This window comes from Hippoglossus stenolepis, chromosome 4 (genome assembly GCF_022539355.2).
Source record: "Hippoglossus stenolepis isolate QCI-W04-F060 chromosome 4, HSTE1.2, whole genome shotgun sequence".
Taxonomy (NCBI): Eukaryota; Metazoa; Chordata; class Actinopteri; order Pleuronectiformes; family Pleuronectidae; genus Hippoglossus; species Hippoglossus stenolepis.
This window is the reverse complement of record NC_061486.1, coordinates 8,969,632-8,984,938: the sequence shown is the minus strand read 5'-3', so window position 1 is coordinate 8,984,938 and position 15,307 is coordinate 8,969,632. Positions and strand designations below refer to the sequence as shown.

General features: G+C 41.5%; 3 protein-coding genes across 5 annotated transcripts in view; 1 reads left to right on the top strand and 2 right to left on the bottom strand.

Annotated features, from left to right (window-relative positions):
* The window catches only part of esamb (endothelial cell adhesion molecule b), a 40,746-nt gene extending 38,884 nt beyond the window's left edge, over window positions 1-1,862 (top strand). For all 3 annotated transcript variants that reach the window (XM_035155029.2, XM_035155028.2, XM_035155032.2), the window contains one exon: window positions 544-1,862. In XM_035155029.2, coding sequence (XP_035010920.1) covers window positions 544-1,012 — 469 coding nt within the window. In that variant the 3' untranslated portion in view covers window positions 1,013-1,862. The remainder of the gene's footprint in view (window positions 1-543) is intronic.
* Window positions 1,863-1,965: 103 nt separating this feature from the next.
* acad8 (acyl-CoA dehydrogenase family, member 8) lies at window positions 1,966-9,469 on the bottom strand. The gene is made up of 11 exons (XM_047339653.1): window positions 9,317-9,469; window positions 7,895-7,995; window positions 7,527-7,696; window positions 7,219-7,328; window positions 6,938-7,014; window positions 6,700-6,837; window positions 6,429-6,564; window positions 5,316-5,413; window positions 5,065-5,217; window positions 4,871-4,973; window positions 1,966-3,370 (listed from the first exon to the last, which is right to left on the bottom strand). Exons 1-11 carry the CDS (start codon window positions 9,435-9,437, stop codon window positions 3,315-3,317), a joined length of 1,263 nt encoding a protein of 420 aa, XP_047195609.1. The 5' UTR covers window positions 9,438-9,469; the 3' UTR covers window positions 1,966-3,314.
* Window positions 9,470-10,437: 968 nt separating this feature from the next.
* LOC118106501 (vacuolar protein sorting-associated protein 26B-like) lies at window positions 10,438-15,294 on the bottom strand. Its single transcript, XM_035155104.2, has 6 exons — window positions 14,543-15,294; window positions 13,479-13,635; window positions 13,164-13,328; window positions 12,686-12,861; window positions 12,434-12,576; window positions 10,438-11,620 (listed from the first exon to the last, which is right to left on the bottom strand). The coding sequence occupies exons 1-6, from the start codon at window positions 14,763-14,765 to the stop codon at window positions 11,483-11,485; spliced, it is 1,002 nt and encodes a 333-aa protein (XP_035010995.1). The 5' UTR covers window positions 14,766-15,294; the 3' UTR covers window positions 10,438-11,482.
* Window positions 15,295-15,307: the final 13 nt, after the last annotated feature.

Genomic DNA, 15,307 nt, shown 5'->3' with positions numbered 1-15,307 from the left:
AAAGATCGGGTTTGGACTCTGTAACCTTCCTGCTGTGAGGCGACGGTGCTCACCACTGTTCCACCGTGCACACGTCTGGATTAATGTAATTCAGTACAGCAGCCCTCTTTATGAAGTTTATACATAATGTTCAGTTTTCTTACACCGTCCGAAATGTAATTATTATTGAGGTTAAACACGCAGAATATTAGAAACACCTCTGAACATTGTGTAGTTCAGTATAACACAGCTACAAACCACGGAAATCATTTATCTGCATTAAGACTTATGACAATGTCACAAAAACAGAAGACGGAAATTCTAAAAATATATATTTTTCGGGGGGAAATAACTATTTAAAAAACACTTTTCTAGTTCCAGCAACCACTCAAAATACTTAACATTACAAGTAACATTCACCCACTGTAAATACTGTATTAATGTATAAGATGAATGTGCGTCATGTGTACTTTCACTTCATGGAAGCAAGATTTGTCTTGATAAATATTTGTTTTCTCTGCCTCCCTCTCATCCCGCCTCGCTCTCTCTCTCTCTCCACCTCAGGGAGGATGCTCAGGCCCCAAAGCGGGTGTCATGGGCAAAGAGCAACACCGGCTCCGACATCGTGTCCAAGAACGGCACGCTGTCCTCCATAGCAACCAGTCCTCGAACGCGAGACCCAAACCCGCCCAACTACCACTACCCGTACTCGCCCATCTCGGCGTCAGACACGGGCTCAGTCATCAACGCCTACCAGCTGCGACCTGGAGAAGCCAACACCTTACAGGGACTTCCTGGTTACAACATGGGAGGCACGCCATCACGCAAACACAAGCGGCCCCCCTGTACAAACGGGGGCCCTCCGCAGGTTGTGAGGAGCTCTGTGGTCGGCGTCCCCAACAGGACTGAGGGGGCGCAGCCTCAGGCGCCGCCACTCGCCGTGTCCCCACAAATGAGCTCCTCCACCCTGACGCGCACGGGAACCGTCGCCGTCATGGTGCCGGCTCAAAGCCAAGCCGGCTCGCTGGTGTAACCACGCTGGTGGGGAATAAAAGGACAGCGGTTGTTGTTGGGAAAGTTGAAGACCTGAAAGGTTCCGAGAGAAGATGGTTCGTGCTTCATTTGCACAGACGCTCCCCTCGCTTTGCTGATCGACGTAAACGCAGCGTCGTTCATTTCAGTTTTTCATTTGCTGCATTCTGTCTCACTGAAGTTTCATTTTTATTTACATGCTCAGAAAGACATTTTCAATAATGTGGTGAAGTAGCATTAAAACACCAGTTACTATAAGATCTGTCTGGATACTGTGAACCATAATGAACGGTTGAGTGCTCATAGAGTTTGGAAGTTCTTGTAAAGTATAACGTTTTGGGTACATTTGAATAATGTAAAAAAATAACTACATTTGATTTTTTTCTATTATTTCATTCCTCTGTCACCTTCAGTTCACTTTTCTCAGGCTAACTGCACAAGTTCAGGGCAAAAAGTCAGCCAAAACAAAAACCACAGTTCAGGTTCTAATAACCGTGTGTGTGTGTGTTAGTTTCTCTCTTCCTTCACTATGGAGAGAACTTGCTGTTTGAGTTTTTCGCTGGTCGTGGTAGATGGGATGTAACCAAAATCGTGACATTGTTGAAGTAGAGATTCTTTTTTTTTTGTTCAAAAGGTGCTTGATATAATTTGATATTATTACCGTAAAACACATGAGACAATTAGCTGAGAATTGAGATTGTTGGTCTTCGGACTGAAACTGGTTTGTTTTCTTGTAATTATACTGAACTCTGGATTTAATGTGGCAGTGAATTATCGGTGTTGACAGGCTACATGTAGCACTTTTTATGCAGTTCTGATTGTTTTCCAATAAAGTGCTCTGGAGTGGTTGATTTTTAGCCTCACTGAATTTTTCTCACTTACAAAATGGCAGAAATTTTAAATAACAAATCCCAGTCATGTTTCATTCAGGCGACCGATAAATAGGCAAATTCCTTTTATGAAAATTCCGATCATTTTATTTGGAGTGTAGTTTGCAAATTGCAAAATGACATTTTAACATACGACCCATATAATACTAACTGTACAGAAAACACAGTGGAGTAAAACACACAGTAACGATACAGTAACGGAGGTTTTGAAAAGTCACTTAAGGGACAGACACTGAGGTTGCATGTGACAAACTGTAGATATGTGAAATAAAACAACCACATAATGACCTCGGCCAAGGAGATTTACAAAGGATTACGGTGAAACTACTTTCCACCAAACTTGTAAGTGTGGGAAGAAAATATAACATTTTGGTGCATTTGCGTTTTAAGAGGCAGATTCACTATGTTTTTCATCCATTACGCTTATTCTGTAAAGATCACAGAGGGGAGCTGGGGCCTATCCCCGCTGGCGGAGTTCACCCTGGACTATAAAGCATTTAGAATCTTAATGATTTATTTGTCATAACATAGTTGTCTGGGTGCAGTGGTGGTGCACTGTGGCTGTTCTCGGACAAAGAAAAGTTTTAGATTATCAGACCTTTTATGTTTCTACTATAAGAACTGGACAGAGGATAGTTTGGCCTTGGCAGACGTAGAGTACAGTGGCAGAGGTACAGTGTGTATATATATATATGTATTAGCACTTTGTGTTAGTGGTTGGTGTTCAATTATTTTCAACAGTTTAACAAGACTAAACGTATCCATACCAGCAGAATGACAGGAAATAGATATTCACGATGAAAAATCAAAAGAAAACTGATATTTTTTTCCTGCAGGTGGAGCCAGAGTTATTGTTTTGTTTCCATGTGGTCGCGAACAGTACATCTCAGGCTGAGCCCGAACATTATCAGACATTGATCGACACCGTCAGTGTTCGTCTGCTCCCTCCTGCACTTAAACAATGTGAGCTAAACATGTGATTTGTCTAGTTTAGATGTACCTACATTCAGCTGTGCCTTGAGCTGTATGCTAATGTTAGCATTCTAAATGCTTAACATTGTTGTATTAGCATTAAAAAGCAGAATAGCTGGAAATCCAATCATCACTCCAGTGTTGGACAGGAGGACACTTTGACCTGCAGATGGCGCTGAATGAAATGTTATTTGCCTATCTGTGCAATGTTGACTGAAATATTTCACTCTGGCCCAGAATGAGAAGAGCAGCTCATGATTTTTCACTGTAGCTAAAAAGAAAACCCCCAAAACCCCTAATATACTACATTTCTCACCCTTTGAAAAACTATGATGCTGGAGGCAATTCAGGAAACAAGTCACACAGTAACAAACCAGCGATGGAGACCATAATAATATGGTCACTAGTGAAGTCACTTCCAGATCCAGGGAGGGAGATTCATCATGACTCACTCAGAAGGTTTCGGGAAATAATCAACCTCATCACCTCGTTTGTTCCTTTTAAGGGAAACAAAAACAGGAGAGTCACAAAAAATAATGTTTGTTTAAAGGGGACATAGCATGCAAATTCCACTTTGTTAGTGCTTCTACAGGTTAATGTGGGTATCTGGCATGTCTACCAACCCAAAAACTCTGGGGAAAAAACACTCGCGCGTTTTGTTATAGTTCCTCTAAGTCAGAAACGTCATGCTTGAGCAATTCGATTGCGCTTCCTGGGTATTGTGTCGTAACAAGGCACTGGAAGTCTCCCTACATGGTCTTGGCCCGCCCCCCCCATCCCCCACACTCGTTACTCCGGGTTTACACCGGAGGCTGCGAGGCAGCGCAGCGCCGTTCCCAAGCACGCAGCCGGGCTGTTCACACGGGCGAGCATTTCTCCGCTGGTCAGCTCGCGATTCACTCACATGTGGCATTTGTCTGGATCCTGGGACTGGGAGGCTGCAGCAGTTGCTCGGGAGCGACCCCGCTGTCTCCGTGCGTGAGCTGGAATTTGTGTCAGCGCCACACAGCCAACAGTGTGGAAGACTTCCGCAGTGTTCAGCGCTACTGTAACCCCGCCCGACATTCAACGGGTACAACAACAAGCGGAGAAAGCAGAATCGCGGGCTGACCTTATATATACAGTCTATGGGGCTGACCAGCGGAGAAATGCTCGTCCCGTGTGAACAGCCAGGCCGCTGCTTGAGAGCGGCGCTGCTGCTGCCTGTGATCTTCCACACTGCCAGCTGTGTGGAAGACTTCCGCAGTGTTCAGCTCTACTGTATGCCGGGTTACAGTAGTTACGCCTCGGGTTACAGTAGTTCCGGGTTACAGTAGTTGCAGCGAGAAGTTACGCCGGACGCGGAAGCGCCCTGCGAAGCAGCGCAGCGCCGTTCTCCAGCACGCAGCCGCCTGGCTGTTCACACGGGACGAGCATTTCTCCGCTGGTCAGCCCCATAGACTGTATATATAAGGTCAGCCCGCGATTCTGCTTTCTCCTGCTTGTTGTTGACCCGTTGAATGTCGGGGTTCGGGGTAAATGATGGTCTTCATAGCCCCCCACCTCTCTTTCTCTCTCTGTCTGTCTGCTTGTGTGCTTGTAGTGGATGGGCAGAGGGGACATTTAATTATGTGATTGGGAAAATTAAAACTCCAGGCAACAGAAGAGGAATACAAAGTATGGGATGCATATTTGATAATTTATATCATATAAAATATGTAATTTATATCGTTTAAAATCATGGGGGAGGGGGAGCTGGCTCATTAGCATTTAAAGGAACAGGCACTCAAAACAGGTCACTCTGTGGAGGGCTGTTTTATACAGGGTAAAAAGTGTGCTGTTTTATATGATCCTTGTGGTATTTTGACCAAAGTATGTTACAGACATTTCATTAAGACCCCAAGGAACCATATCAACTTGTGGTAAAATGGGCATGCTATGTCCCCTTTAATGAATAATGTTCAACAAAATCATGGTCTGACAACTATTTAAATGTGAGGAAATCTAAACGAGCTCACCCTCCAGGATCTGATGTACCCTGATGTCACGGACAAACTGCTGCACTGCGTAGTCTTTGAGGTAACCGTACCCGCCGTGCATCTGAAGCGCCTGGTTACAGATCTGATCAGGGAGCAGCGATACATGCAACAGTTAAAAAACTAAAGTCTGACAGTTTTCTTCAGAGTCGATGAATGCCTCTTTTATCACTCACATCAAAGCACTCGTCTGTGGCGAAGAGCTTGGCCATGGAGCAGAGAAAAACGGCATCGGATCGGCTCTCCTGCAGCGCCGTGGCAGCTTCGCGCACCAGGAGGCGAGACGCAACCAACTTGGTCGCCATCTCCGCCAGTTTGAACTGAAGAAACTACACAGACGGTCACAGACAGAAGGGAAAGATAAATCAGACATCTTTTTAGACACACACAGGATCAGCGGCTGCACACTGTGAATTTTGGTTCTTACCTGGTTGTTGGAAAGTGTCTCTCCGAACTGTTTGCGTACCAACAGGTGATCCCTGGCGAGCTGCACACAGGCATGAGCCGCCCCCAGAGAACAGGAAGCTGTCGACAGAAAATTCAGGTGAAAACTGAGGATGTGTGGACTAAAAAGTAGGGACCAGGATGTTTTTATGAAACTTTTTCTGAACACTAGTAAAACCACCAGAGCAGAGTCATAAGTTCAGAAAGTGTCGGTCAGATAATAATACAATTTGAAACGTTTTACCTTTTTAACATGATGAAAATTAAATTAAATTTAAGACCAAAAGTGAAAATACACGTGTTCATATTTATGTCTATTAGATTTCCCTGCTTTGATAACTATTGTCCCAAGTTTGAAAGACATTCGACACTTGAGCACTTCCAGGATTTAACCACCACGATTACTCGTCCTTCTCAAGCCACTGATTGTTAATTGTGTTTATAAACTAACTTGCAGACTGGCTAGATAAACATTAGTGTAACGCAGAAACTGAACCAGAAACATTCTAACAAAGCAGTGCAAGCTAAAGTCCGAAGTCCCAAACTAATAATTCTTCTTCTTTGGTCTGGCAGAGAAGAGACATTTTCGTGGTGACATAAAAAAAGTTGAGACCCATCTAATCTGAATTTAAGTCAATGTAATACTTCAAAGGTCTTTTATTTGTGAAACTGGTTTTAAGACTTTTTAAGCTCTCTGTAATTTATATCTAAAATAATTCATATCTTTGCTGCGAGCTGTTGGTTAAACCAGACTGAGAAACTCTGTGGGTGTTGAAATCAGAAAAGGTGCGTTTGACATATTATGAATTGAATTTTTCATTTAGTAGGTGAATGTTTTATGTCCTCTTTAAAAATGTCCTGATTTACTGTTGGCTTCAACAACTGTTCTTCATGTCTTCACCACCTCCGGACTCATATTTTAGTCACAAATCGGTTGCAGCTGCTCAGCAGAATGACTGGCTATCGATTTGTTCAGGTCTATAAAAATCTACATTTGTGTGAGAATATTTCCACGAGCTCTCCGGCTATAGGGATAATCTGGGTGTCAGAAGATGCTGTTTAATGAAGGATTTAATATTGATGTTTTCCTCCTCACCGATATTAATCCTGCCTCCGTTCAGGCCTTTCATGGCGATGCTGAAGCCTTGACCTTCCTCCCCAAGCCGGTTGCTCACTGGAACCGCACAGTCCTCAAATATCACCGCTCTGGTCGGCTGAGAGTTCCAGCCCATCTGAAGAAGAGAAAACAGCTGAGTGACGGTGACATAATTCTGCCATCTAGTGGTTAACTGTAAAAACTACAACGGAGCAAAATAATCCCAACAAAGCAAGTAGAGTTGAATTTACAAGCCAAAAATACACGTTACCTTTTTTTCTTTTTTGCCAAAATTGAGGCCTGGCGTTCCCTTCTCCACCACCACACACGAGATGCCTTTGGGTCCTTTACCTCCGGTTCTGCACATCACAACGTAAACGTCTGTGTCGCCTCCTCCACTGATGAAGGCCTGGAAAATCATCGAGAAATGAGCTACGTGTCTGAAGCAGCAGTTCATGGTGCAATATGAAGCCACGTGTGAGCGTCAACACGTGCGAAGACTTTATTACCTTGGTGCCGTTCAAGATGTAGTGGTCACCTTGCCGCTGAGCAGAGGTCAGAAGTGAAGCAGCATCACTGCCGCTGCCTAAAGTCAAAGATCTCTGCTTTATTCACTTTGAAAACACAGGGTTCCGACATATTCCTCAAACATCACATTCAAGGACTTTTTAAGAACTTTCCCCAACAACACAGTTCTCTTAAATTCATAAATCCAACATGCCGACGTTAGCCTTGGCGGAAGAACGCGGTTTTCTAGTTGGTAATATTTGTGGAGTGTGTATGAACTGACCTGGTTCAGTGAGACAATAGGAAGCCAACTTTTCCATCGAGCAGAGATCAGGACAGAACCTCTCCCTCTGCTCGTTGTTGCCAAACGTGTCGATCATCCAGGCGCACATGCTGCAAAGAAAGAAGATATTTCCAGCTATCATATACATATCTGTCACTGTAGAGTCCATCATAGTTGTCATAATGAACACCCTTTAACTATTTTTAACTGTTTTCACAACTCAGCCATCCTCTGGTCGTCTGAACAACCAAACAATTAATCTTTTCATCACATTTGAACTTCATTATCACTGTGTGAGGGATTCGTACTTGTGGATACTGATGTACGCTGTGGTGCTGACACATCCCGTGGACAAAGCCTCGAAGATGACCGACGTGTCCAGGCGAGAAAGACCCGATCCTCCAACATCTGGCTGAACGTAGATCCCTCCAAACCCCAGCTGTGCTGCTTTCCTCATCGTCTCCACCGGGAAGATTTCCTGGAAAGAACAGGAATAATGAACAGTTCTTATTGTTACAGCCCAACCAGGACCTGGTTCTGTCTTAAAATGTTACTCACAACTGCTATTTCTTAAACCAAGTGATCGATTATTGTAAATGACAGTTTACGAAGTCCTGACCCTTGCCTTCATGTTCTCTTTAGTGACATTATAAATTCATCTTCACTGCAAAAGTACCTTCTGGTCCCACTCTGCCATGTGCGGAGCCATTTCATTGGCTGCAAAGTCAAAGGCCACTTTCTGGAACTCCCTCTGTTCATCTGTGAGTCCGTGAGCAGCTGTCAACAAAGAGCAGAGAACATTAAGTACGACACACAAAGCCAATTACATGCACTCATCCTGGTGCCTGGATATGTAGTCTCAGTCATGCATAAATAAAGATAGAAATAAATATAACTATTGTATTGCATTTGTCAGATGATTTTGAATTTCTTTGGCTGGCAGGAGTCCTGAGGCTGCAGAAAGTACTGATACGAATACTAAGCCTGGGGGAAGAGAGAGAAAAGCTCTTTATCAAATAAATGTATAAATATGCAATAGATCTGTATCTGATGGTTTCTTTTTTTAGAAGAAGATATATATGTGTAAATTTAAGAAGAAATGAGACCACAGCTACAGTCTCTCATTCAGCGTCTTGCTCTTGAGCAAATAAATAATTAAGGTTACTGTAGCTAATGAGCCGCTCTAGGACACAGTTAGTAAAATTTATGCAAACAACTCAAAATACAACTGAAAATGACTTCAAGCCTTGTACCGTGTTCCCATCAGCTCCATTTCACTCCACTTCAGTTGGTGTTAAATACAAACAATTTTATCCTCATGATCTCAACTGATCAAGGGATTGAAAATGGTCACAACATATAAGTGTTTACGTATTATTATTATTAATCTGAACCTGTTACAGTCACATATTGAAAACATTGTTTGCAGGTCTAAGATTTACTTAGGTTTCTTTTCTATTTTTAGTCCATGTTGAACCTAGTACTTTAGGTTTAGTCCATGTTGAACCTAGTTCTTTAGGTATGGTCCATGTTGAACCTAGTACTTAAGGTTTAGTCCATGTCGAACCTAGTATTTTAGGTTTAGTCCATGTTGAACCTAATACTTTGGTGTAGTCCATGTTGAAGCTAGTACTTTGGGTATAGTCCATGTTTACCCAGCTGTACATCTCTACCACAGTGTTTGTTAACCCACATGACCTCTACATGTCTCCACCAGGACCATCAACCATCCTGTTTCAGAGCTCATCAGAGGAAAAGAGGATAAATGTGTAATAATGATGTGTATCAACTAACTTTATTAAAAAGTAGTAAACAATAAGGAAGATGTATGACAGTCATTCTTCTCTCACCATATAACCTTTGTGGGGAGAGGGGCGGTGTTAGTGAGGGGTGTGTGTCTCTCTGACCAATGACAGCTGTTCAAATCTAACATTTAAAGATAAATCAACATGTCTGTGTTCACTCGTTCTCATGAATTAACAGTTAATGTTACAGCTCTAGAAGTTAGCTGACGTGTGTTCGATTTGTTCACCCGGTACAGTTCAGAAGGTTTTATGATCTGTCATGTGTAAATACGTCCGGGTGTTTCTGGACTTACGGTCAACACATGAAGCGATCCCCCGTCTGTGTGAGCTCCTGCCGGGGAACAGCCTCTGGTTCCTCCTGCAGATGATGGAGCTCAGTCTGAACACTCTGGATAAAGGTCCTGCAGCCGCCATGTTTCACCCCACAGCCTTATGTCACCGGGCCGCCGCTACTGCTGCTGGGAAATGTAGTTTTATCAGCAGGGAGGCTCAAAGCGGATTTTTATGAAATACAGCGCCCTCTGCGGCCACATGTGGTGATGATTGTGTTGGGGTATGGGCTGTCTATCTATCTATCTATCTATCTATCTATCTATCTATCTATCTATCTATCTATATATCTATCTATCTATCTATCTATCTATCTATCTATCTATCTATCTATCTATCCATCTATCTATCTTTCTTTCTTTCTATATTTCTATCTTTCTATCTATCTATCTATCTAAATATATGTATATATGTCCTAATCAAACCAGTGATGTAAAGAAATGTGATGTAGTTTGTCCATGAACTTTATTATACATATAAGAAAAACTATAAATAACTTATACATTCACATATATAGAACCTGAATTAACAAAAGTAACATTTTTACATAAATGTCAGCATATGCACCTTGTTTCTTGTCCATGTGATTATTTTATGGCAGGTATTATGACATTAAGTGATCATCTGGTATTAGCCTATTAAATTCCCAAATTCAAAGACGCGAATGATGTTAAGATCAAGCTAATGCAAACAAACAATTCAGTAAATAGAAGCTTTCATACAGGTGCAATTTACTCAACGGGCTTAAAATGTTCTTGGCAGCTACTGAAAGTTAAATATATGAAAACACAGTCCAAACAGATGAGTTATAATTTCATTACAAGTCTAACAAAGCTCTTAGAAAAGAAAAAGAGAAAACTCCTCCTTTCCAGCTCTGCCAGGATTTTAATAAAGTCTGTTTGAAAGCAACACCTACGAGCCTTTATACCTGAAAGTCTCCAAATGTGTGTTCACTGCATATATGACCTCCACTGTAGTCAGTTTAAGTGTTTCAGGTTTTTAATAAAAACAGTTGGTGTGTTGTTTAACAACCTGTTTTTATTTCACCCCCAAGTGTTGCACGATGTGGTCAAACTGAAACTTCTTCACGTGATATTTTTATTATTTTGTCCATGTCTTTTCATAACCACATCAACACATTCATTTACTTCAACAATACAGACTCTGAGGTTTTTCCATTTGGCATCAATTTATTTGACTTCTGGGGACAAGGAGTAAGAGATTAGCATTTTTGCAAAAGATAGATCATTCTACTGTAACTTCTCTTGGGTTAAAATACTAAAATCATGTTAGAGGCAGGAGGATTTAATTTGCTTGATACACTGAGGCACAAATTTCAAGTCTCTAACAAAGATGATAAAGAGGACTTCATACTATCAGATCTGAATACAAACACTGTGACACTCTTTACCTAACACCACTGGAATGCTGAGGTAAGCACATGGACATGAACGGTCATTTTGTGGCACCGTGTACTGTAGAAGCAGTGTACACAACCTAGCACAGGGTAACAGGATTCATCTGGTCTTATGTACAGGTTATTTTTAAAAATGTGTTGGAAAATACGTTAAAATAAAAAGATTCCAGTTTCCACTTCCACGGTTATTTTTATGCAAACACACAAACACAAACCCAAAGAGATAAAGGTGTTCAGCAAGACATAGCAGTGCAAAGTTATCTCAGATATCTTGACCTAATAGCATTGTTAGGAATGTGTTTATTACACATGGAATGTCGGCCACATTTAGATGGAAACTCCTGACATTTAAGTTGCATTAATTAAGAGACAAATAAATAATTTTATCCCCAAAAAGCGTGAAAATGTAACAAAAGGCTTAAAAATCCATGAACTTCACATGAAACATTTTACACAGTGGACATCGCGACAGGTGATTAGTTTGATTCCCATAAAGAAAAAGGAAAGTATTAATGAGGAACGTGAAGACCGGCCGCCTGACGCCACTTTAATGCCTCATGCAAACGGTTTCATTGGTCACATGTCTGTCTCCCTTCTTCCTCCCCAATAAAACAGCTGCTTGACGAGATGATGTACAGGTTGACGGGTGCCTTCACTTCTCCGACGCAGACGCTGATGAGTCTTGTGTGAGGAGACAGGAGGTTCGGCGGCTCTACCCGCTCTCCTCCCTCGCCGCCTGTTCCAGGGCGCTCTCTGAAGCCGCCGAGCCCTCGAACCGCTGAGAGGCGATGGCGGCCTGGTGGGACATGCTTTTCCTGACCACATCGCCTTTCCTCCACAGTGTGATTTCCTGTAGAAGGAGAAAAGGTACGAGCACGTTGGTGTTTAGACTTAGCTTTATTATTTATATGCTCTATGTCTATGTGCACTGGTAAAATTAATGGCACTGTATATTAAACTTAAGACCATTTCAATAACCTGGGTTTGCTCGTCAGGGATCTCACTTTAATAAAATGTATTGGTTGTGTTTTGTTTTTTTACAGAAAATGGAGCAAGATTCTTTGTCAACTTCTCAATCAGGAATAGTTTCTGGTTTCCTTATTCTCCTATAAAGGTAAACTCAGTATGTTTGGGTTTTCGACTATTTGAAGATATCACACTGGGTTTCTGTGAAGTCGGGATGTGCTTTTTATTGATTTTAGCAATCATCAAAATAATAGGTAATAAAATACCTGTTAGTTGCAGCCCTACTATGAATAAATGAATATTTAAACACTGAAAAAGTGTCGGCTGGTTTCAGCTCTTTATCTGTTTGCACATCGGCTCAATAGAACATCACACAGACTTTGTTCTGAGGAGCCAGCAGAGTAAAGTTAAATGTCCAGTTTCTTAATGGATGTTTCTATCTTGGGTCTTTACCATACACACTGTTAACTCAATAAACATTTGGGACCCATCCATGGGTGTTAGACATCTCTAAATTAATCAGCTTTCTCCAGCAGAGATGTAACTGTATTCAGAGGGTCAGTGAAACCAGGTGCTACATTTGCAGGGATAATTCTAGACTCAGATTAGTGCCAGATGTAGAGAATATTCCGATTATTTTAATACATGCAAACACTGAGCACGTGAGAAGCCGCTCTCCCTTTCATCACGATCTTACCTGCTGTTTGAAGTAGCGTCGTTCCTCCTCATCGATCAACACCAGGTTCAGGTAGTAGCGCACGGAGAACTTCTTGTTGATGTCTCGCATCGTGGGAGTCAGATCATAACCAGCCAGAAATAACCGGATGGGAATGGATTCCCCTGAAATATGAAGTACATGGTATCAGATTAGATAAGGATTTATCTTAACTGAAAAAGAAGTGTTCTATATTTTAAAGAAACTTGATAATTTTGAATCAGTGTTGTTTACCCCTGACCGGAGCGCCGTCCATTATCTCATACTTGGCAATAGTGTCATTTTCATGGTATACACTTGGGCCGGTGCCTGTTGTCTCACGTTTGATTATATCAATCTCCATGTGCTTTATCTTAATCCTCACCAACAGGAAATAGATTTTTCCGACAATTACATCTTTCAGATGGTACCTGTCAAAAAATAAATACAACAAAGACAAGCATAGAATGAGAATTAGAGCTGTAAATAAATGGGTTAGTATGTGTATTCTAATTATATATAATACATCTGAACAGATGTTTGTCTGGACGCTTTAAATTGTGTCCAGACATTGCTGTTGATAGACTAATAAAAGTATTCAGTCTGAAACTGTTATTATAATGTCATCATTTAGATTTTATGATTTTCTGTCTTTAAAGGCATTTTGTAAATTCAGATGCTGAAAATCAGCTGACAATAAGTTAGTTTGATCAATTGGAAAAAAAGCTCTTACTTGGATTTATTATACTCAAACTCGATGTGGAGACAATCTTCGATTCCAACCTCCATCTTAATGGAGGAGTTGAGTTCGGGGTAAGTGCTCAGTGTGTGGACCACGATGTCCATCTCTTTACTGATGTCATTTAGTCTTCTAGTCACTGTGGCACGAAGGAAATATCTGCAAATGGAACAAACAAATGTTAAGTTACAATATTATCGCATCAAACCTGCAAAGTAAACGCAACAAGTGTTAGTGACACCACAGGACAGGCTGGTTACACTCAGAGTCACTCATTTCACTGCCGGTAAAGTGAATGATCAAACTTACCTTAGCTTGACATTCTGGCCTGTGTAGGACTCGTAAGGTTTCTCAACATGAGTGAACTCAAAGTCGAAGGTCTGCGACTGAGTTATTTCACCAGGTCTCGCAAGATCTTTCACCAGCGAAACAAACTCATGATGGTTTCCTCTGTCGTAATACAGCTCTAGAAAAGAAGAATCGGATGCATTTATTTTATGATTGCTTCTTATAAAGTAAATTTTGGACAGATATACATCTATAATTTGTTTTATTTTGTGCTACAATTGGGGGGAAAGGGCATTACTTTATTTATTATTATGATAAATGTCTTTTTGGAAATCTAAAATTATTCAGAGGTAAATTTCACTTGCACAAAGCAATGTTTTCAGAGTTTTACCCAAAGAGACTGTGTGAAAAAAAAATGATGGGAAAATAAAATGTATAACTTATAACCAAAGGCAGAATTATACTACAGGAATATTAGTTAAAATCGCTAAGTGTATTAAAAAAAATTAAATGCTTACTAAGTTAATAGGACTCCTCATTTCCCACAGTTATTCCACAATTATTGTGCAAATTGGTTTCATATGTAGTGAGGTTTAAACTAATGTTGCAACCTTTTTTATTTTGGTAAAAATGTATTATTGCACCAGTCAATGGTTCCAATTTACTGAGGATGGTGTCGCAGTTTCCCTAATAATCAAATGCAAAGAAGTGTGTGTCTTCTGTGTATTTTACAGCTATTGAGTGATAACACTGCTAACTGTTGTAAAAAGGTAATGAACAGAAGCCAAGTGTGAAATGAACTTGGTATGATTGTCAATGTAATCAATAGCAATATAACAAAAGTTAAATTGTCCAAGCACAGTGAGGAGGATTGACACAAAATTGATCTGCCTCAAAGAGCAAAGGAGCAAAAATGACTCAATAACAAACTGATATTATTAAATAATAGGAATAAAAAATAATGGTAGTAGTAGCAAAAAGTAATAAATGAAGATATATGAATAATAGTGTGACAATAAAGGATATGAACTGATGTAAACATTTCACTTTTGTTCGCAATTTGTAGGTGTGTGTGTTTTTTTTACCTATTTGACCAACGAACTCGATCTTGATGCCCTGGTGCTCCAGCCTCTTCCCGGGACTCTTCAGCGTGACGTTCACCCTCCCACTCACGGTCTCTCCATCGTAGAAGAGAAAGTACTTGTCCTTCTTCCCGTCCTCGGTCTTGTGCTCGGCTTTCTTCCTCGTCTCGGCGTCATTCAGCACCACGTCGATCTCTGCACTTTGTCCGAAGCTGAAGAAACTCATGGTCACGTCGCGCTCCTCTTATCTCGAAAAATAAAAAAAAAAACGACTGAGCGCAAACCCCCCCCAGCAGTTTGCTAACGTAGTGAAGAAGAAGACAACAAACACACAACACAGCGGAGGCCTTCTTCTTCTCTGAGCTCTCTCACACACACACACACACACACAGCTACACAGCTACACACACACACACAACCACACAGCTACACACACACACAACCACACTGCTACACCTGGAGGAGACGAGGATGCTTCTCAGAAAAACTCCACATTAGCTACATGTCAGCACTCGTCTCCGCCGCTGAAGCTGAACGCGAAACGACGTCTGGAGGCAAAACGCGCAACAACACGTCCATTAGCACATTAGCACGTTAGCTCCCGGTTCCCCCTTCTGTTTGCCGCGGAGTCTCGCGGGTCTGCAGCGGTTTGACAGCCACGAGCAGCAGCTTCACGCGGAGGAGAAACCCGACATGTTTGTTTTCTCTGAGACGAACTGTTGTCAAACCACCAGGAAGTGCGAAACCTGTTTGACACGACTGCTTCCG

What these genes read in the sequence shown, in the direction of transcription:
- acad8 (XM_047339653.1), bottom strand. Translation starts at nt 9,437, where the DNA reads ATGGCGGCTGCAGGACCTTTATCCAGAGTGTTCAGACTGAGCTCCATC. An exon ending in AGACACTTTCCAACAACCAG is followed by an intron (nt 5,218 to 5,315) that starts GTAAGAACCAAA and finishes CCGTCTGTGTAG; the next exon opens with TTTCTTCAGTTCAAACTGGC. An exon ending in GGTACATCAGATCCTGGAGG is followed by an intron (nt 3,371 to 4,870) that starts GTGAGCTCGTTT and finishes TTCCCTTAAAAG; the next exon opens with GAACAAACGAGGTGATGAGG.
- LOC118106501 (XM_035155104.2), bottom strand. Translation starts at nt 14,765, where the DNA reads ATGAGTTTCTTCAGCTTCGGACAAAGTGCAGAGATCGACGTGGTGCTG. An exon ending in CGAGTTCGTTGGTCAAATAG is followed by an intron (nt 13,636 to 14,542) that starts GTAAAAAAAACA and finishes CTTCTTTTCTAG; the next exon opens with AGCTGTATTACGACAGAGGA. An exon ending in TTTGAGTATAATAAATCCAA is followed by an intron (nt 12,862 to 13,163) that starts GTAAGAGCTTTT and finishes ATTTTTTGACAG; the next exon opens with GTACCATCTGAAAGATGTAA.